This window comes from Ursus arctos, unplaced genomic scaffold (genome assembly GCF_023065955.2).
Source record: "Ursus arctos isolate Adak ecotype North America unplaced genomic scaffold, UrsArc2.0 scaffold_1, whole genome shotgun sequence".
In the NCBI taxonomy this organism is placed as follows: Eukaryota; Metazoa; Chordata; class Mammalia; order Carnivora; family Ursidae; genus Ursus; species Ursus arctos.
The window spans coordinates 10,246,648-10,268,562 of NW_026622763.1; the positions used below are offsets into that span (position 1 = coordinate 10,246,648).

A 21,915-nucleotide genomic window follows, 5' to 3' on the forward strand; every position below is an offset into this window, starting at 1 on the left:
CCGTGTTAGAAAAACTAAACAGACTTAACATGAATTTCTGAGTGAAGCATAATAGTGTTCTTACTTTGCCTGTTCATTATACCCCTTTCCCACAGACTGGAACTGTTACTGTTACTGTCCTGACAAGAATAATGATTAGAGCTCCCCTGAGGGCAGATGGGCTGAGAGCAGTCCTTGTCACTGCTAACACTGGCAGTGCTCAGTGGGTGACCTTTCCTTTGGTTTGTTCTTGTTCTTCACATCAGATGCAGTTTTACTCTTGGGAAGGGCCTTGTTAATGTGCTGGCAGTTCAGGAACCACCTTTTGAATCCACATGGGAAGTCTATGCTAAGAGACCACCGAACTTCTGAATCAGTGGGAAGTTGATGTGTGGATTGAAAGACTCATGTGTGAAAGAGGATTGCTTGATCTGGGAAATCTCGGAAATTTAAAGGCATGTTTGAAGGAAGCTAATTTGAGGGGCGCCTGGGTGGCTCAGTCGGTTAAGTGTCTGCCTTCCGCCCAGGGCATGATCCTGGGGTCCTGGGATCAAGCCCCACATCGGGCCCCCTGCTAATAGGAACCTGCTCCTCCCTCTGCCTGCCGCTCCCCCTGTGTGTGCTCCCTCTCTGTCAAATAAATAAATAAAATCTTAAAAAAAAAAAAGTTTATGAAGGAAGCTAATTTGCACAGGGATACGCATGTAGAAGGATGGGCCATACTCCCACCAGTGTTGAATAAAAGAAGCCATGTGTTCTGATGTGGGTTGTTGATAGTTGTGAGGAACAATAGGCTTCTGAGTAGACACGAGACTTGGCTGTTAGCTGCGCCAAGAAGCGACCAGATCAAGGAAACAGGCTGCTGTTTGTATTTTCTGGTCAACAATTAATTTACTTCAGATGTATCGGTAAAGATCTAGCGCCCTTATTCAGAAATCATGACTATTGCCAGCTACAGATGTTTCTTTTCTTTTCTTTTTCTTTCTTCTTTTCTTTTTCTTTCTTTTTTTCTTTTAATTACTGTTGGGTTCTTTGTGTAGCCTCCTGAATGACCCTCAGCTGCTGAGTAAGCCCATGGTACTCTGTATAGTGCACCATGATAGCTTTAATTTTGTGTCATCCAAATGTTGTTTCTGAAATGTGTTGATTTTTAAAAGCCCGAAGATGTTTTTCTTTTTAATTTTAGATGCAACCTGAGAAATATTCCTTGGATCCACTGATGCTTAGAAAATTTAGAAGTTAATGAGCTGAAGAAACAATGCTCAACCCCGCTAAAAGAGAAACAAAACATTGAGGAGGAATCAGTTTTTTTTCACCTGTCAAATTGATTGACGTTTTAAAATGATAGTACTATAAGTTGGCTAATTGAATTTAAATTAAAAACTAAATGGAAGTAAAAATGGTAGCATTTAGTGTTGGCAAGGGTGTGACAACACAGGCACTTCTTTGAACTTCCAGGAAAAAAAAATATATCACCTTTCTGAAAATAAGTTAGGTAGTGTATACTAAAAACTTTTATACTCTTGGACCCAGCAGGTATTGGTTCTAGGGTTGGTTTCTTTTTTTTTTTTTTCTTTCTTTCTTAAAATTGTTAGAAATCTAAACAAAAACGCAAGTAGGAAGGTGTTTGTTGCAGTGTTATTTCTAATGGTGACATATTAGAATGACCCCGAATACCTAACAACAAGAGTGTTTCAGCTGTGGCATTTTCTCATTACAGAGTACCACGTAACCATTAAAATGGTGTTTATGAAAAACCTATTTCATCACATGGAAAAATGCACATATTTGAAATAAGCAAAACACCAAATGATAGGTAGCCTCGCGTCTGCTATTATTAAAAAATGCATGCAAGAATGGTCAGAAATATGCCAAAATGTTAAAGTGACTGTTTTTAGGTGGTGGTTTTATAAGAGATTGTTTTCTTCTTTATGTTTTCCTCTGTTTTCCAAAATTGGAGCAGGGGAGCATTCTAGGTATGCGAAAGTAAATATGATTTTGTATCTGCATTCTGGACTTACCTAAGGCCTTTCTAGAGCCTGGACTGGCATCTCAAATCCCAAGAGTAGGCACACCATTCATCTCTCTAAAGCTAGTTTATTCTTTTACGTTTGGGTGGAAAACTACCTTTTTTTTTTTAAACAGTGATTTCTCTGCTTATTCTTCAGATAAAAATTTTGATGATGAAGATTCTGTGGATGGTAATAGACCTTCCTCTGCTAGTTCTACATCATCCAAAGCTCCACCCAGCTCCCGGAGAAACGTTGGAATGGGGACCACCCGCCGGCTTGGATCATCCACTCTTGGATCCAAGTCTTCAGGTAAGACCAACCCCCATGGGGTGCTGTGGGGTTGGCCCTGCCGGCGTTTAAAACCAGACGTGCGTGGTGCTTGCCTTCTGTGTCCTTCAGGAGTGAAGTAATTCTGTTGGCAGTAAATTTCTGTTCGCTCTTCTTTAAGTTAGTACTGTGCTGTCCATGCTGATAGCTGTTAGGGTAGAAGTTAGAGCTGCTGTGTTGCAGTGTTTTGGTATGGGGGAGCCCATGGGAGAACACGGCCAGCGCAGAGACGAGCTAGAGCTCGGAGACAGAGCAGGAGTGTGCCCTTATGGCTTTGTTCAGTTATGGGGCTCCAGCTATGCCTGAAATTACCACGGGGCCTTTTTTTGCCAACTTTTACCCAACACTGAGACTACCCAGAAGTCAGATGGCGTGCCTTCTGTGCTTAAAATGTGTTTTGTTCCTATAGTGTTATTCCTTGTGAGACCAGTATGGATGTTGACCTAACTAAATGGTAGAGATGAGCTCCCCAAACTTTGAACACTGATTTACAAAGATATCTTCCTCTAAATCCCACCCCGCAATTTAGACAGCTTGAATCCTTGTTATATACAACTTGCATTTTGCTGTCACATTTTAAGTTGACATGCACATTTCTTTTTACTTCAAATGTGTAACCACTGTTCTTAGAACTGTTCTGATTGTTAGCATTGGGTTTTTGAACTTGGCTGGATGAGCTAAGTTAAAACTGGGGTAAGGATTAACATTAGAATGCTGTCTCCTGGTGGTCTTTCTGGCCTTCTGCACTGGCCCTAGACTGTTGGGGTCTTCCTCGGTCAGCTCGGTGTCCCTGCAGTGCCTCTGCCACCAGCTTCTCTGTCCGTGTTGGAAGAGCTGTGCTGATGGTTGACAGGGACGTTCACACCACGGATGGCAGAAGGAAAAGCTGTGCGTTTATTGGTATTCTTAGTCCTCGCTATCTTTTTTATTTTTTTGATGCATTAAAAAAATATTTTTTTGAGTCTAAAGCCACAAAACATCAAGTTAACCATTTTAAGGTAACAATCCAGTTGCATTTAGTATATTCACAGTGTTGTGCAACCCCCACCTCTGTCTAGTTCCAGAAGAGCTTCCCCACTCCCAGAAGGAAGCCCCAGACCCTTTAAACAGTTGCTCCCCATCTCTTCCTTCCTGCAGCCCCTGGCAATCAGCATTCTGCATTTTGCCTCTATTCATTTGCCCATTCTAGATATTTCATAGAAATGGAGTCATGTGGGGTCCCTGGGTGGCTCAGTTGGTGAAGCGTCTGCCTTCAGCTCAGGTCGTGATCCCAGTATCCTGGGATCAGTCCCACATCAGGCTCCCTGCTCAGCAGGGAGTCTGCTTCTCCCTCTGCCCCTCACCCCGCTCGTGCTCTCTCACTCTCTCTCTCAAATAAATAAAATCTTAAAAAAAAAAAAAAAAGGAGTCATGTAATATGTGATCTTTTGTGTCTGGCTTCTTTCACTTAGAGTAATGTTTTTGTGGTTCTTCTGTGTTGTAGAGTGTATCAGCACTTCATTCCTCTTTATTATGACTGAAAAACATTTCAAATCTTTTATTTAAAAAAATCTATTCTTGGGAGGCATCAGTTCCACAAAAAAGGCTCAGAAAATTTCTGTATCATCAGACCACTTTTTTTCCCCCTTCCTGCCCCTCACCCCATACCCCTTACAGAAGTTCCAGCTTTAGATTATGTAGAGAGCTCAGCCCTGTTCTCATCCTTTTTTCCATTTTGTTTAACAACATAGTCATGAATTTGCTTATTGACTCCTCCTTGTCTGATTTCTGGGGCTCACAGACCATGGTTGATCTCAGTCCCCTTCAGTACACGGGTACGTGGTGTGGCACTTACCCAGGGTGGCGCTCAGGACCTGTCTGCTCGGGGGGATCCATTCTTTTCACCAAAATAGGCACTGAGCACCACATCATAGTGTGACTTTACTGTCATCTGTCCACAGTTGGCTTGTGAACTCAGTGTGAGGAATCTTCATCAAAAGTGAGGACACATATTTATTGCTCTCAGAATCTCCTTTAAAGCCCTGCCTACATCGTCCATGAGGACCCCAAACACCAGATAACTTATTTGTGAGGAAACTCTGGAAAAGCACTCAAACCTAATCAGTGTAAATCATTAATGAGGGTTACAAGATGACCATAGACTCCAATTTTGAAACCTTTATTCTGGGTGGGGGGAAAGTCTGATAAAATGTCACACGATTTTCTTATGTGAAGTAGAGTTCATATTAGCGAAAGAAAAAACTCTCTCCAAATGATAGCAATCAACTTTCAAGTATACAAAGCCGTCTTATAACACCTTTATGAGGGAAAGTTGCTACTGATGTGTAAGTGAAAAACTGACACCGTTATCGTGCATTCAAGGGAATGGAAATGTTTTGAGACTAATACAAAGTTGAAATGAAACTGTTAAATTCTTTAGAACTTACTTGAATATTTCACAAATTTTTTATGCTAGATGCCTAACAATAATATAACCTGATTTATTGCCTCAAAGATTAAATATTTTGTTATATATCTGTTTATTAGGAACCTTTCAAAAGATTCAGATATGACTACAGTATAAACCCTCTATATCCTTTAAAGGCTCAATGTCCTCCTTAACAAGTAGTCTCGGAATGTGACTTTATACTAATGTATATAGTATTGTGGAATTACTATATTTCATCTTGATATTCAAAGTTAGTAATGTTTGTTAGTTCCACAACACTCTAAATTTTTATTAAGCCTTTAGAAAAATAGTTACAAATCTTCCAAAATGTAATGGTGCTTGTGTATTTTCAGACTACCCCTCTGCACATTGTTCACATTTTAAAAATTCATCTTTTTTATAGCTGCAAAAGAAGGAGCTGGTGCTGTTGATGAAGAGGACTTTATTAAAGCATTTGATGATGTACCCGTAGTGCAGGTGAGTGAGGATATTTGCGTTTGATTAACAACAGGTAAGACTGACTCTTCAAATCTCAGTATTCAAATAGGCGATATGTGAAGTCCCTTCCTAGGAGAGGTAATTTTAACTCTCAGGGCTACAGGAGATCTGTGGTTGCAGAGTAGAAAACATTGGTGCATTTATAGCTGAAATGAAGAACAAAAGTCAGGACCCAAAGTGATCTTTCAGTAAGAACTGGAGAGAAGTTGCTTGCTGGCTCTAATAATAATTTTGTGGGTTAGGTCACCTAAATGAGAAAAAACAATGATCAGATTAGGTGTGAGAACAAAAAAGCATGTTTATTTAGGGACTTTCTTTTTTTAGGGCAGGTTGTAAATTTCAAGGAACTGGGTGTCTGGAAAGCTATAAAGAATGGATTAATAAAATCTCAAGTTTATGCTGTCTTGATGCTTCACTTAAGTACCTAACAGACAAAGCAGAGGTTGCTTGTAAGTTTGGCGTACTCGCATTTTAACTGCTTTGCGCCGCAGTGTCGTCCGTTGTTGACTGGGGGCTAATAACACTTTTCCTCAGCCTGCATTGAATGTCATGCCGGTTACACAGGTAACCGACATCGTAGGCTCACGTACATCCTTAAGTCCTTGACCTTCCCAGCTTGCATCATTTTTGGCTGATTATTCCCCTACCTGTCTTATTAGTAAGATGTTAGCATAAATGAGAAAGTAAATTTGAAGAGAGTGTTAAAGTTACACATACAACATGGTGTTATAAATAATACTAAGAGTAATAAATGACCTGAGTATCACCAATCATTCCCCAGCTGGCTTCTTTCTCTTCTGTATGTGAAATCATCGTTAAGTTTATAGTAAAGCTGTGTTTGAAGCACGGTTATCCATACTTGGCATCGAATCTAGTGGGTATATATTCACAATGGGAAAGCAGCTCATTCTAAGACAAATCTGGTTAGATGTTATCTCATAGGTCCTTCTGAAAAGTGAAATTTTTTTAAACTATACTTACTAAATGCTCTTGACTTTGCATAATTAAAAACTAATCTTTGTTTATTCTGTAGATTTTCTTACATTGGTTGTAAATTAATTTTGCTTACAGATTTATTCCAGCCGAGACCTTGAGGAATCCATAAACAAGATTAGGGAAATACTATCTGACGACAAGCATGATTGGGAGCAAAGAGTAAATGCTGTAAGCCGTTTACTTCATGTGATTACATTTTCATTGGATTTATTTAAATGTTTTAAACACTTAATTATGCAATTGGGGTATAGCTCTAATGAATTTCAAGTACTAAGTATTTTGAATCTAAATTACCGTATTTACACTTAACCCTGTTAGTAGAATACCTCACTTCTGTTTCTAAAACATGCCAACCTATGCCTTTATGTGTGTCCTGTACTTTTAACAAAGACCTGACGTGGAACATCTGAAGACAGCCTCCACTCTTGCCTTAGGTCAACATTTAATTGTGATTGTTGGCCAGTAAATCGACTTTTCTTAGTGGCATTTTCAGTGTGTTTTGCTCTCTTCCTTTCTTCATATCACTTGCTGGAAAGTTGTGTCCCTTCTATTTAAAAAAGTAGATGAATGAAAAGTGGGGTGAACATTAAAATGAGGGTGTGCCTCATCGGAGGAAAACTGTTTTCCAGTGGTTGGCTGGCAGGAAGTGAGGCGATAAAATTACTGCTGTATTCCTTTCAAACTCAGACTAGCCTTTTAGTAATGATACAGTGGAGGATAGTAAATGAAAGACTGTAGGATTGCTTCTTTCGATTCATTAAACGAATGGCGGTTGGAGTCAGTTGTTGGGGAAGGTAAACTTTAGGGGAGGAGTTAAAATGAAGGCTTTTGTTGTTTTATTGTTAGCACAGAATCTATAAATACACTAAAATGTTTCCAATTAAAAAATACATTTTGTAGAATTGTAAGATACTGTATATAAAAATAATATGTTCTTATTTGTGGTATGTAGATTTATGCAGTATGGTAGCTGATACTGAATTGGCTGAATTCTTTCAGGAGAACTTTTGATACCAGTTAATTTTGATGTTGATCTCTCATATTTGATGGCTTTTATTGTTTTGTATATACTGTTTTAAGAATCATTTTGTGTATCTGAATTTTCTCTATCCCATCAGCTAAAAAAGATAAGATCTTTACTTTTGGCTGGTGCTGCTGAGTATGATAACTTCTTTCAACATTTACGTCTTTTGGATGGAGCTTTTAAACTATCTGCTAAGGACCTGCGGTCTCAGGTAGTGCGGGAGGCTTGTATCACACTGGGGTAAGGACTCCCATGCTTCAGATTCTCACACATCCTAAAATAGCCTCGTGGCAGGGCTTCTGAGATGGTCCATTGAATATGCCCAGCGGGTGTCTTTAATGTACCTTCTGACTAGTCTCCAGGACCTGTTCTATTTATACTTCTGTTGGTACTTTGGTAGTATTACAGTGCTGCCTGCCCAGTGACGGAAAGTGTGACAGATTTTCAGTTTTATTCAGTGACTTAGCGCTGAAGCCTCTCTTTTAAACTTGAGGCAGTTATTGTTAATAACACAGAAAAAAGAAATTTTACAAACTTCTGTTTCTCAGCTGTTTCATTGATTTTACTGGCAGGATATAGCATGATTATCAGAATTTTTGTTTGTTTCCAGAAGAGCACTGTAGCTATAAAGTTAAAGCCAAAGGCATGTACTACCGTAAAATTCTACCCCAGCTAAACCTGTTATCAGTGTTTGAAGCTGGAACTTCTGTGTTAGAAAGTGTGTCTGAAAATCAAAGCAGCAACAGGAAGGAGACACTGCAGCTGTTGAAAGTGTCAGATATGGAAGCATGTCTATTATGTGTTGAAGGTTTTTAATGGGGCAAAAGGAAAAAAGGGTGAGGGAGCTTTTTCATATTTATTAGTATATGATCAATTTGTCTTTTGCTATTTTAAGACTAATTAGTTGGAAATGATGTATTTAAAAAATAAAAGGAACAAACTCATGGGCCAATGGCTGTTTGCCAAGTCCACTGTGCACATTGGAAATATTTTGAAAGTATCTTACTTAGACCCTTGCTTTTCATCTCTCGATAACTTTAAATGAAAGCCCTGCAATGTTAAGAGGTTTATATGCTTCACTGTTTGCCAGAAATACAACTACAGTGCAATTTTTATTTCTTACTGTAGGCATCTGTCATCAGTTCTGGGAAATAAGTTTGACCATGGAGCTGAAGCCATTATGCCAACTATCTTTAATTTAATTCCAAATAGTGCCAAAATTATGGCCACTTCCGGTGTTGTAGCTGTTAGGTTAATCATTCGGGTAAGTATATTTTGTGGCCGTACATAGAATAAGCAAGTGGTAAACATTGGTGGTTGATAAGCAATATTAGAGGCATTTTTCATTAGCATGATCATAAATAGTTGGAATCATGTTGTAGATACAAACTCTCCCCTCCTTAATTATATCCTGTATGAGCCTTTTACATTCCATAATGTGAATTATGAATATGGTGTTTGCCTACTGATATGTTGATCATTTACTCATCATTGGCTTTTAATATTTGAACATCTACATCTGCTTCTGGGTTTATACCCAGTTCTTTATGTCTCCAGATATTACTCCCTAATTCCCAGTCATTCCATTTTAGGTTTTGTGCTTGTGACTTCATTATTCACCTAAAGTTTTTATTTAATTAATTGTGTTTAAGCTGACAAACGAAGGATTCTTTTCAGTGTTCTAAACACTGATTTATGTAAGTTTAAATAATTACCCAAGTAATTTATATACAAGTTTTCAGTAAAATTTAATAGTTCACAAAAGCTTACAATGAATATTCTCCACATCACCTTCTCCCCACCTTCAAGTCCCTTTTGCCCAGAGGCAGCCCTTGAAACTGGGACTTGGTGATGCTAAAATCTTCCCGGAATATTTCTGGCTGTTGTGGGTCACTTACTTGTATTATTTTTAGTCCCTACTATTTGTACTACCTACTTGAAATATTAAATCCAAAGCCATTGTTGGACATTCCCATTGAAACTGTATCAAAACACATTGGTCTGCAGGTTCCTTTTGAACTCACTCAGATCTCTACTACTAGATAATTTAGACTTCCCGCCAATGGTTTGTTTTGCCATTAGATTTATTTATATATCATTGGGTGGTCTGTTGAGGCTCTGTAAATTTTGTCATGGTCTTCAGCAATATCCATTGAAATTCTTTTTCCTTTTAAAGCTTAGTGAAATTCTAATCTAAATCTATATGTGCTTTAGGTAGTTTAATAAGGAAGTGTGGTTGTCTTAGTTTAATTTTATTTTTGTATTTTCAAGTGTTTACCTCTGTTTTTGTTCTTCTCTGCAGCACACACACATCCCTAGGCTAATACCTGTCATAACAAGCAACTGTACCTCTAAGTCTGTTGCAGTTAGAAGGTAAATTTTTAAACAGCTTCTTCATTCTTTTTGAATTGTTTAAAAACGAAAATAAATTCCAAATTTGCTTCCATGGAAAACATTCACGTTTGAAATGTTAAAATTATTTAAGATCGTTACAATAAATGCCTTTGGATTGAAGGATCATGATCTAAATAGTCTGAAAAATAAATTTGGACAACCTCTCTTATTTGTATGTGTGTGAGAGAGCGCGCGTGCGCAAGAGAGAAAAGGGGGGAGACGGAGAATGTGTGTCTGTATGTATTGAGTTAATGGAAGGGGGGGTGTACGTTTTTTCTCAGATAGTCCCTCTACCTAAATCATTAGTGTACCCTTCTCTGAATGAAAGCAGTAACTGCATGCAAGAAAAATAACATTCTAAAAATTAATGGCATCTATTTAATACAACCGTCTGTAGGAGGAGGCTTATGCTGTTTCCATCTTCCAGCAGTGATTTCTGGGCTTCTGAATGCTGACCAACACCTGCTTCTGCTGCATAGTTAGTTGTGGGAGATGTATCCCAGGACATACCACCTGGTTAGCTAGCTTGGTCTTCGTTCCCAGGTCCCTGCCTGATCTTGTGTCTGGGTGAGCTGCCCTAGATCACAGGCGAGGAGTGAGGCCTCTTCTAGCTGGAAACTGGTTCTTGACTCTTGAGAATCTAATAACGTCTGCGTCTCCTCTTCCCAAAAAAATGTAAATACGCAGAGTAGTTTAGTGTAGATTTTAAGGGGATTTATGGACACTGTTGAAGCCTCTCAGTGGACCGTATCTGGAGCTTCATAGGGTAAATTAATGGCTAGCTTGGACAGCAGCCTCCTGACCACACTCCTGGAGTTCGTTGTCTGATCCTAGCCCAGTGAAAGAGCCCTTCATTCTAAGCTTGGAGCCCAGCTTACATTTGCTGCCCACCATTTCTCTCCTTTCCTGGCATGTCACATAGGTCCCGCCACGTTCCCATGGGTGGGGATGCCTGCTACGCATGAGGCGGCCCCATCTGTCTTATTAACAGCTCTTTGGAAGTCATAAAGGATGAAAGGGGAATTATTCACCTTTATATGTAAAGCCAGGAAGGAAGGAATTGGCACATTCCACTGAAAAAGCTTAATCTCTAATGGTGTGGCTGCCTTGTATGTCGCTCAGGAGTGCGGTCTACCCTTTACCCCCAGTTCAGCTGCTGCTTCTAGAGATGAGAGTGTGAGGTCAGCAGGGGAGAGGGATGTTGGTAAACTTCAGAACCTGGCAGACTGCAGCTGAAGCATTACCTCTTCCCGCTGACTAATGTCCGACCTGCCAGGAACGACAGTACCCTGGGGCAGAGCTGTTCCGTGGGCTCAGTCATTGGGTAAATGGTACCCGTTATTAGATTTTGTTGCTGCTGCTGCTGTTATTGTCACTCTTGTTTTAGATTTTCCAAGAGAAATTCAGAGTGTGTTAGGCTGAGTTCCTCTGATGAAGTGACACAGATCTTTGTTACAGAATGTTTAGTGTATTAGTCAGCTTGGGCCGCCATAACAAAATACCATACACTGAGTGGCTTAAACAACAAAAATTGGTTTTCTCACAGTTCTGGGGCTGGAAGTCTGAGATGAGGGTGCCAATGTGGTGAGGTTCTGATGAGGGTCGCTTTCAGGTGGCTGCCTTCTCACTGTGTCTTCACATGGCAGAGAGAGACAGAGAGAGCATGCTCTCTGGGGTTTCTTCTTAGAGGGGCACCAGCCCCATCATTAGAGCCCCATTTTCATGACCTCATGTGAACCTAATTACCTCCTGAAGGCCCCATCTCCAAATACTGTCCTGTTGGGCGGTCAGGCTTCAGCATACAGATTTTGGGGCAAGACCGTTCAGTCCACGGGATTTAACAGTTCTGGCTTCTGGTGCTAAACGACTGGTAACCTGCATTCACTGGGACACTAGAAATGTCACCCCCTTCACTGCTTTCTGAGTCACACGCTCGGGTTGCCGTTCTTACATTAGTCAGGGTGTGCATCAGTCAAAACCATGTGTCTTAATGCCGAAAGAAGTAATAGGGACGTGCAGTCCCTCTGCCTTCAGAAAGGTAAAGAGAACCAAAGGGGGCAGTGTAACCCAGGCAGTGTGCTTTCTCTGCTGTACTCAGGCTGTGCCTAGCTCTGCTTGGTAGAACTTGTAAGAAATGAACTGCACAGTCTCCCTGCCTTTGAGGAGCTTATCATTTAGATGGGGAGATTAAAAACAATAATGCAAAGCAATGTAAGAGTGAGTTATAACACCTGTATTGGGGATTTAGAAATTCAGGGAGCAGTGATTAAAACCAGCTAATATATTCCTACGGTGCTTCCTAGACAAGTTGAAAACTGAGTTGAATGATGAGTAGGAGTAGGTAAAGAAAAGAAACAAGTTCTAACCTGATGTGTTTAAATAATGATGTGTTAAACAATGCCAGTATTGATACCGGTTCTTTGTACCTTAGTCGGAAAAGTGGAAGGTAAAACCTAACTTACAGGTCATATTTTTGATTAAAGATTGTTCTAACACACATTTAAGACCAGAATTAGCACCAAAGATGGCTTTATTCACTAAGAGATAGATAAATATAAACAAATGCACACATATTTTTTTAAAAAGAAAAAGAGACAAGAAAAATCAGCCCAGGAAATGACACGAGGAACAGGGAAGAAGTAGAACAAACATGACCTTGGTTGGGGCTGGGGTCGGGAGAGTGATAGAGAGGAGACGGTGTGGGTGTGGGTTGGTGTCCTTCCTTGAAGAAAGTCTGTTCACAGCCAGCGCGCGATGCACGTGCACACACACACGCTGTTGCCAGCCCCGGGACTGGGGTGAATAGCTCTCCCGTGTGCTTCTGAGAAGAGCCCCCTGTGTGCCTGACACATGGGAACTGTTCCTTGTCTGTCTTGCTTGCTGGTTTATGTCTTGGTTACCATTGTTATCTGTAACATCTAGGGTAGGGTTAGGGTTTATTAAAGATTTATTGAGTAATTATATGGATTATGAGATTGTGAATTGGGAGGATCATGGGAGCGAAAGTCTGGTCATTAGAGAAAAATTACCCTCCGATTTGTTTCCTTGAATGAGTTCCTAAGACTATTACGGTTTACTCCCCCAAAGATAAACACCCTGGACTTCTGAAAAGTTATAAAGAGGTAGAACCCAAAGTGGTGATGTAATCCAAAGGAGATGAAACCAGGATTGTTTTTGTGCACAAATCACATATACAAAAGTGAAAAGGCTAGACAAGAAAGGATGTTGAAAGATTAAAGAGGAAAATAGAGGCGTAGTCAGAGAAACATCTATTTTAAGCACTACCTAGGACCTTCTTAGGAAAATTTGGAAAGCACTTTGTTTTTCAGGACATTTTTTTTTAACTTTTTTTGCACAAGGCATTCTGTGAAATGAGTGCGAAGACCAATTTCCTGATTCTGTAATAATGTACATCCTGTATTAATGTATTATTTGAAGTAGCATAAAAACAAATGACAGCGATAGGCCCTTTCAGTAATGTTGCCATGAAGCTCCAGTTTCTGATTTGAGGGGAGCTTTTGTATCCTGTCTGTTAAATGTCTGTATGATTTTTCTTCTGATCACCATAGATGCTTAATTACTTTTACTTGCTTGGGTTTTCAGTCAATGCTGATTCCAACTTTATATTGCACTTTTTGAATCCTAGTAATTAGAAGAAATTCACTGGTTCTAAAAAGTAGTGTGGGAAGAAAAAAAAGCTTTTATTTTCACGAACATAAAAATGACTGAGTTACATATGTTTTCTTTACAATTTTTAGGCGCTGTTTTGAATTTTTAGATTTACTTTTACAAGAGTGGCAGACACATTCACTGGAACGGTAAGCATTTGATTTGCAGGGTTTTTTTCCTCTGAATTGAACCTTGAGATTTAATGCCTCGACAGGTGATCCAACCTGCTTTTTATAAGAATCAAAGGAATCTCTAAGCATTTGTTTGCACGACTTTATCTGTTATTTCTCCTGATGTGAGGCTCATAATATTGGCAGAAACTTTTAGTGAACTTCACTGACTGCAGTTTTGGTGTGCCTAGAGATGTGGACACATTGTGCACCATGCCAGCTGCAAAGCCACGATTAACCTTTTCTTTAAATTATTTTTTAATTCCAGTATAGGTAACATACCATGTTATATTAGTTTCAGGTGTACAACGTAGTGATCCAGTAATTCTCTACATTAGTCAGTGCTCATCATAAGTGAATTCTTAATCCCATCACCTATTTCACCCATCCCCCCACGCACCTTCCCTCTAGTAACCATCAGTTTGTTCTCTCTAGTTAAGAGTCTGTTTTTTTAGTTTGCCGCCTTGTTTTGTGTCTTAAATTCCACATACGAGTGAAATCATATGGTATTTATCTTTCTCTGACTGACTTATTTCACTTAGCATTATACTCTCTAGATCCATCCATGTTGTTGCAAATGGCAAGATTTCATGTGTTTCTATGGCTGAGTATTATTCCATTGTGTAGATACACCACATCTTCTTTATCCATTCATCTGTCATTGGACACTTGAATTGCTTCCATAATTTGGCTGTTCTAAATAATGCAGCAGTAAATATGGGGGTGCATATATCTTTTTGAATTAGTGTTTTAATAACTTTTGGGTAAATACCCAGTAGGAATTATTGGATCATATGGTATTTCTGTATTTAACTTTTTGAGGAATCTTCATACTGTTTTCCACGGTGGCTGAACCAGTTTGCATTCCCACCAACAGTGCGTGAATGTTCCTGTTTCTCCACATCCTCGCCAACACCTGTTGTTTCTTGTGTTTTTGATTTTAGCCATTCTGACAGGTGTGAAGTGGAATCTCATTGTGGTTTTGATTTTCATTTCCTTGTTGATGAGTGATGTTGGGCTTCTTTTCATGTGTCTGTTGGCCATCTGGATGTCTTTGTTGGAGAAATGTCTGATCACATCTTCTGTCCATTTTTTAATTGGATTATTCTTTTTTTGGTGGGTGTATCAGTTCTTTATACTTTGAATACTAAGCTTTTATTGAATATGTCATTTGCAAATATCATCTCCCATTTAGTAGATTGTCTTTTAGTTTTGTTGACAGTTTCCTTTGTGTGCAGAAGCTTTTTATTTTGATATAGTCCCAATAGTTGATATTTTGCTTTTGTTTCCCTTGCCTCAAGAGACATCTAGAAATGTGTTGTTACAGCCAATGTCAGAGTGGTTACTGCCTGTGCTCTCTTCTAGAATTTTTATGGTTTCAAGTCTCCTATGTAGGTCTTTAATCCATTTTTTTCTCTTTTTTTAGAGAGGGAGAGAGAGAGAGAGAGGAGAGAAGGAGGGGGAGAGGGAGAGAGAGAATCTTAAGCAGGCTCTATGCCCTGCACGAAGCCTGATGTGGGACTCTGTCTCACAACCCTGAGATCATGACCTGAGCTGAAATCAAGAGTTGAGTGCTTGACTGACTAAGTCACCCAGGTGCTCCAGTTCTTAATCTGTTTTGAATTTATTTTTGTGTATGATGTGAGGAAGTGGTCCAGTTTCATTCTTTTGCATGTAGCTGACCAGTTTTCCCAGCACCATTTGTTGAAGAGACTGTCTTTTTCCTTTGCATATTCTTGCCTCCTTTGTTGAAGATTAATTGACCATATGATCATGGAATTATTTCTGGGCTCTCTGTTGTGTTCCATTGATCTGTGTGATTATTTTTGTGCCAGTACCATACCGTTTTGAATATTAGAACTTTATAGTATATCTTGAAATCTGGAACTGTGATACCTCTATAGTTTTGTTGTTCTTTTTCAAGATTACTTTGCCTATATGGGGACTTTTGTGGTTCTAGTTCTGTGAAAAATGCTGTGTTGGTATTTTGATAGGGATTGCATTAAAGCTGGAGATTGCTTTGGATAGTATAGACATTTTAGCAGTATTTGTTCTTGGGGCACCTGGGGCCTCAGTCAGTTAAGTGTCTTTTGCTCAGGTTGTGATCTCAGGGTCCTGGGTCCTGCTTCAGTGGGGAGTCTGTTTCTTCTTCTGCCTCTGCTCTTCACCTCACTCATTTGCTCTCTTTCTCTCTCTCTCAAATAAATAAAATCTTTAAAAAAACAAAACAAAACACTGCAATATTTGTTCTTGCAATCCATGGGCATGGAATACCTTTTCTTTTTCTTTTTTTTTTTTTTTAATTTATTTATTCGACAGAGATAGAGACAGCCAGAGAGAGAGGGAACACAAGCAGGGGGAGTGGGAGAGGAAGAAGCAGGCTCATAGTGGAGGAGCCTGACGTGGGGCTCGATCCCATAACGCCGGGATCACGCCCTGAGCCGAAGGCAGACGCTTAACCGCTGCGCCACCCAGGCGCCCCATGGAATACCTTTTCATTCGTTTGTGTCATTTTCTGTTTCTTTCATCAGTGTTTAATAGTTTTCAGAGTATAGGTCTCTTTCACTTCCTTAGTTAAGTTTATTCCTAAATATTTTATTCTTTTTGGTGCAGTTGTAAATGGGATTATTTTCTTAATTTCTCTTCTTGCTGCTTCATTATTAGTGTGTAGGAATGTGATAGATTTCTATATATTAATTTATATCCTGCGACCTTACCGAATTCATTTATTAGTTCTAGTAGGTTTTGGTGGAGTCTTAGAGGGTTTTCTGTATTTAGTATCATGTCATCTGGAAGTAGTGAAAGTTTTACTTCTTCCTTACGCATTTGGATGCCTTCTGTTCCTTTTTCTTGTCTGATTGCTGTGGCTAGGACTTCCAGTACTGTGTTGCATAAAAGTGGTGAGAGTAGGCATCTTTGTCTTATTCCTGATCTTAGGGAAAAGCTCTCAGTTTTTCACCATTGAGGATGATGCTAGCTGTGGATTTTTCATGTATATATAAGGCCTTTATTATGTTGAGGTATGTTCCCCCTAAACCTACCTTGTTGAGGTTGTTTTTTTTTAAAAGATTTTATTTATTTATTTGACAGAGAGAGCCAGCAACAGATGGAACACAAGCAGGGGGAGTGGGAGAGGAAGAAGCAGGCTCCTAGCAGAGGAGCCTGATGTGGGGCTCGATCCCAGAACGCTGGGATCACGCCCTGAGCCGAAGGCAGACACTTGACGACTGCGCCACCCAGGCACCCCTTATTGAGGGTTTTTATCATGACTAGATATTGTACTTTGTCAGCTCCTTTTTTCTGCCTCTATTGAAATGACCGTATGGTTTTTATTCTTTCTCTTGTTAATGTGATGTATCATATTGATTTGTGAATATTGAACCACGCTTACATCCTAGGAATCCTATTTGATGGTGGTGAATGATGTTTTTAATGTATTGTTGATTTGGTTTGCTAATATTTTGTTGAGAATTTTTGCATATGTGTCATCAAAGTGTAGGCCTGTAGTTCTCTTTTGTGGTAGTCTTAAAAAAAAAGATTTTATTTATTTTGAGAGAGAGAGAGAGAGTGCGTGAACTGGGGGAGGAGCAGAGGGAGAGAGAGAATCTCAAGCTGACTCCATGCTGAGCATGGAGCTGGATGCTGGGCTCCGTGAGATCATGACCTGAACTGAAATCAAGAGTCAGATGCTTAACTGACAGCACCACCCAGGCACCCCTCTTTTTTTGTAGTCTTTATCTGATTTTGGTATAGGGGTAATGCTGGCCTCATAGAATGAGTTTTGGAAGCTTTCTTTCCTCCTCTTTTTTTGGAATAGTTTGAGAAAAATAGTTAACTCTTCTTTAAAGAGTCAGTAGAATTTGCCTATTGGGGCGCCTGGGTAGCTTGAGTTGTTAAGCAGCTGCCTTCAGCTCGGGTCATGATCCCAGAGTCCTGGGATCGAGCCCTGCATCAGGCTCCCTACTCAGCAGGAAGCTTGCTTCTCCCTCTCCCACTCCCCTGCTTGTGTTCCCTCTCTCGCTGTCTCTCTCTGTCAAATGAATAAATAAAATCTTAAAAAAAGAAAAAGAGAATTCACCCATGAAGCCACCTGACCCTGGACTTTTGTTTGTTGGGAGTTTTTGGATCACCGATTCAGTTTCATTGCTGGTAATCAGTCTGTTCAGATTTTCTATTTCTTCCTGCTTCAGTTTTAGGGAGTTACAGGTTTCTAGGAATTTATCTGTTTCTTCTAGATTGTCCAGTTTATTGGCATATAATTTTTCATAATAGTCTCATAATCCTTTGTATTTCTGTGGTGTTGATTGTTATTCTTTTGTTTCTGATTTTGTTTGAGTCCTCTTTTGTTTTCTTCTGATAAGTCAAGCTAAATGTTGATGAGTTTTGTTGATCTTTTCAAAGAACTAACTCCTAGTTTCATTGATCTGTTTTTTTCATTTCTATTTTATTTCTGTTCTAAACTTTATTATTTCCTTCCTTCAACTACAACTAGTTTTGGATTTTGTTCTTCTTATTCTAGCTCCTTTAGGTGTAGGTTAGGTTGTTTATTTTCGTTTTTTCTTGCTTCTTGAGGTAGACCTGTATTCTACAAATTTCTCTCTTAGAACAGCTTTTACTGCATCCCAAAGATTCTGGACTGTTGTGTTTTCATTTTCATTTGTCTCCGTGTATTTTTTGATTTCTTTCTTTTTATTTTTTAAAAAAAATTTGAGAGAGAGAGAGAGCTAGCGAGAGAGGGAACACAAGCGGGGGAAGTGGGAGAGGAAGAAGCAGGCCCCCAGCGGAAGAGCCTGACGTGGGGCTCGATCCCAGAACTCCGGGATCACGCCCTGAGCCGAAGGCAGACGCTTAACGATTGAGCCACCCAGGCGCCCCTATTTTTTGATTTCTTCTTTGATTTTGTGGTTGACCCATTTATTGTGTAGGAGTATGTTATATAACTTCCATTTATTTGTGGTTGATTTCTGGTTTCACAATTGTTATGGTAGGAAAAGATGCATAGTCAAAGTATGAGTTTGATCTTTTTCAATTCATTGAGACTTGTTTCGTGGCCTAATATGTGATCTATTCTGGAGAATGTTCAGTGTGCACTTGAAAAGAATGTGTGTTCTGCTGTTTTAGGATGGAATGTTCTGAATATATCTGTTAGATCCATCTGGTCCAATGTGTCAGTAAAAGCCACCGTTTCCTTGTTGGTTTTCTCTTTGGATGATCTAGCCATTGATGTAAATAGGTTGTTAAAATCCCTTATTATTGTATTACTATTGATTACTTCCCTTTATGTTTCTTATTAGCTGCTTTTTGTATTGGGGTACTCCCATGTTGGGTGCATAAACATTTACAATTGTTATATCTTCTTGCTGGATTGGTCCCTATATGATTGTATACTGCTTTCTTTTTTGTGGAAAGATTTTTTATTTAGAGAGAGAGAGTGCGAGAAGGGGGAGTACAGAGAGAAAGGGAGAAAGAATCTCAAGCAGGCTCCATGCTCAGCACAGTGCCTGACATGGGGCTCTCTCCCACAACCCTGAGGTCATGACCTGAGCTGGAAACCAAGAATCAGATGCTTAACTGACTGAGCCACCCAGGTGCCCCAGATTGTGTAAAGTCTATTTTGTCTGTTATAAGTGTTGCTGTTCTGGCCTTCTCTTCACTTCCATTTGCATAATAGATGCTTTTCTATCCCTTCACTATCCGTATGCTTGTGTCTTTAGATTTGAAATGAGTCTTTTGTAGGCAGCATATAAATGGGTCTTGCTTTTCTTTTCTTTTCTTTTTTTTTTTTTATAGATTTATTTGACAGAGATAGAGACAGCCAGCGAGAGAGGGAACACAAGCAGGGGGAGTGGGAGAGGAAGAAGCAGGCTCATAGCGGAGGAGCCTGATGTGGGGCTCGATCCCATAACGCCGGGATCACGCCCTGAGCCAAAGGCAGACGCTTAACTGCTGTGCCACCCAGGTGTCCCGGGTCTTGGTTTTTTTGTTTTTTTTTTTAAGATTTTTTCATTTATTTATGTGACAGAGAGACAGCCAGTGAGAGAGGGAACACAGCAGGGGAGAGGGAGAGGAAGAAGCAGGCTCCCAGCCGAGGAGCCCGATGTGGGACTCGATCCTGAAACGCCAGGATCACGCCCCGAGCCGAAGGCAGACGCCCAACGACTGCGCCACCCAGGCGCCCCAATCGGGTCTTGCTTTTTTATCCATTTTGTCACCCTGTGTCTTTGGTTTGGAGGGTTTAATCCATTTACATTCAAAGTGGTTATTGATAGGTAGGTACTTACTGCCATTTTATTACTTGTTTTACAGTTGTTTATGTAGTTCTCTGTTCCTTTCCATTCCTGCTCTCTTCTCTCATGGTTTGCTAACTTACTTTAGTGATATACTTGGCTTCCTTTCCCATTTTTTGTATATGTATTACTGGTTTTTAATTTATGGTTACCATTAGGTTTGTATATAACATTTTATGCATATAGCAGTCTAAAGTTGATGGTTGCTTAAGTTTGAACCCATTCTTTACTCCTCCCTTTCCACATTTTCGGTATATGGTTCATAACTTTACATCCTTTTATTTTGTGAATCCCTTGACTGATTTTTATAGATCTACTTAATTTTACCGCTTTTGTGCTTCCTACTTTTCTTACTCCTGCTCGTGGTCTTTCCTTTCCACTCAGTGAGCCCACTTTAACATTTCTTGTAGGGCTGATTTAGCAGTTATGAATTTCCTTAACTTTCATTTGTCTGGAAAACTCTTTATCCAGCAAGGCTATCATTCAAAGGAGGAGAGAGAGCGTATTCTTGGCTGAAGCCCCCCCCCCCCCCCCCCCCCGCCCCAGCACTTTGACTACATCATGCCGCTCCCTTCTGGCCCTTAAAGTTTCTTCTGAAAAATCAGCTGATAGCCTTAAGGAGTTTCCCTTGTATGTAACTGTTTTCTTTTTTCTTGCTGCTTTTAAAATTCTCTCTTTATCACTGTGTTTTGCCATTTTAATTACTTTGTCTTGGTGTGGACCTCCTTGTGTTGTTTTTATTGGGGGCTCTCAGTGCCTCCTGGATCTGGATTTCTGTTTTCTTCCCCAGGTTTGGGAAGTTTTCAGCTGGTAGTTCTTCACATAAATTTTCTGCCCTCCCCTTTCTCCCCCGGGATTCCCTATAACACAAATGTTACTATGCTTGGTGGTGTCACTGAGTTCCCTAAGTCTGTTTTCATCTTTTATTATATATTTTCTCTCTCCCGTTCAGCTTGATTGCTTCCCATTAGTCTGTCCTCCAATTGCTGATCCATTCTTCTGCTTCCTCCAGGCTACTGTTTATTCCATCTATTGTATTTTTAATTTCCATTATTGAGTTCTTCATCTCTGATTGGTTCTTTTTTTATGTTTTCTTTCTCTCCGTTAAGGTTCTCACTGGGGTCCTCCACTCCTTTTTTCCAAGTCCAACAAGTATCTTTGTGATCATTACTTTAAATTCTCTATCAGGCATGTTACTTATCTCCATTTTGCTTAGGTCTCTTGCTCTGATTTTGTCCTGTTCTTACACTGGGGAAATAGTCCTCTTTCTTCTCATTTTGTCGAACTCTGTGTCTATTTCTGTGTGTTAGGAAAGTCAGCTGTGTCTCCTTCCTTATGAAGAAGAGGTCCTGTAGTGCCCTGCAGGGCAGTGTCCCCCGTTCACCCAAACTGGCACTTAAGAGATGTCTCCATGTGTGTTGCATGCACCCTGCTGTTGTGGCTGAGTCGCTGTTTCTTTCAGTCCTGTCACCTGCAGTGGCTCTGCCTGTTGTGGGCAGCACTGGATCCTTGTGTTGTTAGTGGGCCCGTCTGGGGCCGGCCTGGGCTTGAGTCACGTGCACATGGGCATTTGCCAGAGGTGTGGTAGTGCCAGACTGCTGGGCGCTTTCCTCGTGTTGTCCCTTGAGAAGCTTCTGTTGGTGGGTGGTGCCTACAGTTAGAGCATCTGTGTGACTCCAGCCCACTGCTGGGGCCACAGTCTTGACTGGTGTGTGTGGTTATCTTCCCCTCTGCTCAGGGCAGGAGTCACTTTGCAGAAGTGCCAATCCATCCCTGTCGGGTCTGCTTGTACCCTGCCAAGCTTGTGGCGCTGCTTTGGATGGGCTCCGGCCAAGGATATCTCAGAGCGGGGGAGGACCCCAGGAGAACGCTGACACAGGGCAGGCAGTGTTAGCAAGTTTTGTATGGGTCTGCTGTGGGGGGGACCTGGAACCAAGGCCTGACTGGAAGGGGTGTGTCCGCAGAAGGCAGGCATACTGTTAGCAAGCCAGGTGGAAAGTGTTGGCACTGAGCTCGTTCCTGCAGGTGTTCATCTGTCTGGGCTGGGGGTGGGGCAGGGAAATGGTGCTTACCAGCTCCTTTGTTCCTGGTGAAGTCTCACCAGGATCCCTGCCCCTCTGGCTCACGCTCT

At 40.4% G+C, this 21,915-nt stretch overlaps 1 protein-coding gene across 22 annotated transcripts in view; it reads left to right on the forward strand.

Annotated features, from left to right (window-relative positions):
• The window catches only part of CLASP1 (cytoplasmic linker associated protein 1), a 265,789-nt gene that overhangs the window by 137,387 nt on the left and 106,487 nt on the right, over positions 1 to 21,915 (forward strand). For all 22 annotated transcript variants that reach the window (XM_057317072.1, XM_057317077.1, XM_044388297.3 and 19 more), the window contains 7 exons: positions 2,148 to 2,300; positions 5,150 to 5,223; positions 6,316 to 6,408; positions 7,359 to 7,504; positions 8,393 to 8,528; positions 9,567 to 9,637; positions 13,417 to 13,476. In XM_057317072.1, coding sequence (XP_057173055.1) covers positions 2,148 to 2,300; positions 5,150 to 5,223; positions 6,316 to 6,408; positions 7,359 to 7,504; positions 8,393 to 8,528; positions 9,567 to 9,637; positions 13,417 to 13,476 — 733 coding nt within the window. The remainder of the gene's footprint in view (positions 1 to 2,147; positions 2,301 to 5,149; positions 5,224 to 6,315; positions 6,409 to 7,358; positions 7,505 to 8,392; positions 8,529 to 9,566; positions 9,638 to 13,416; positions 13,477 to 21,915) is intronic.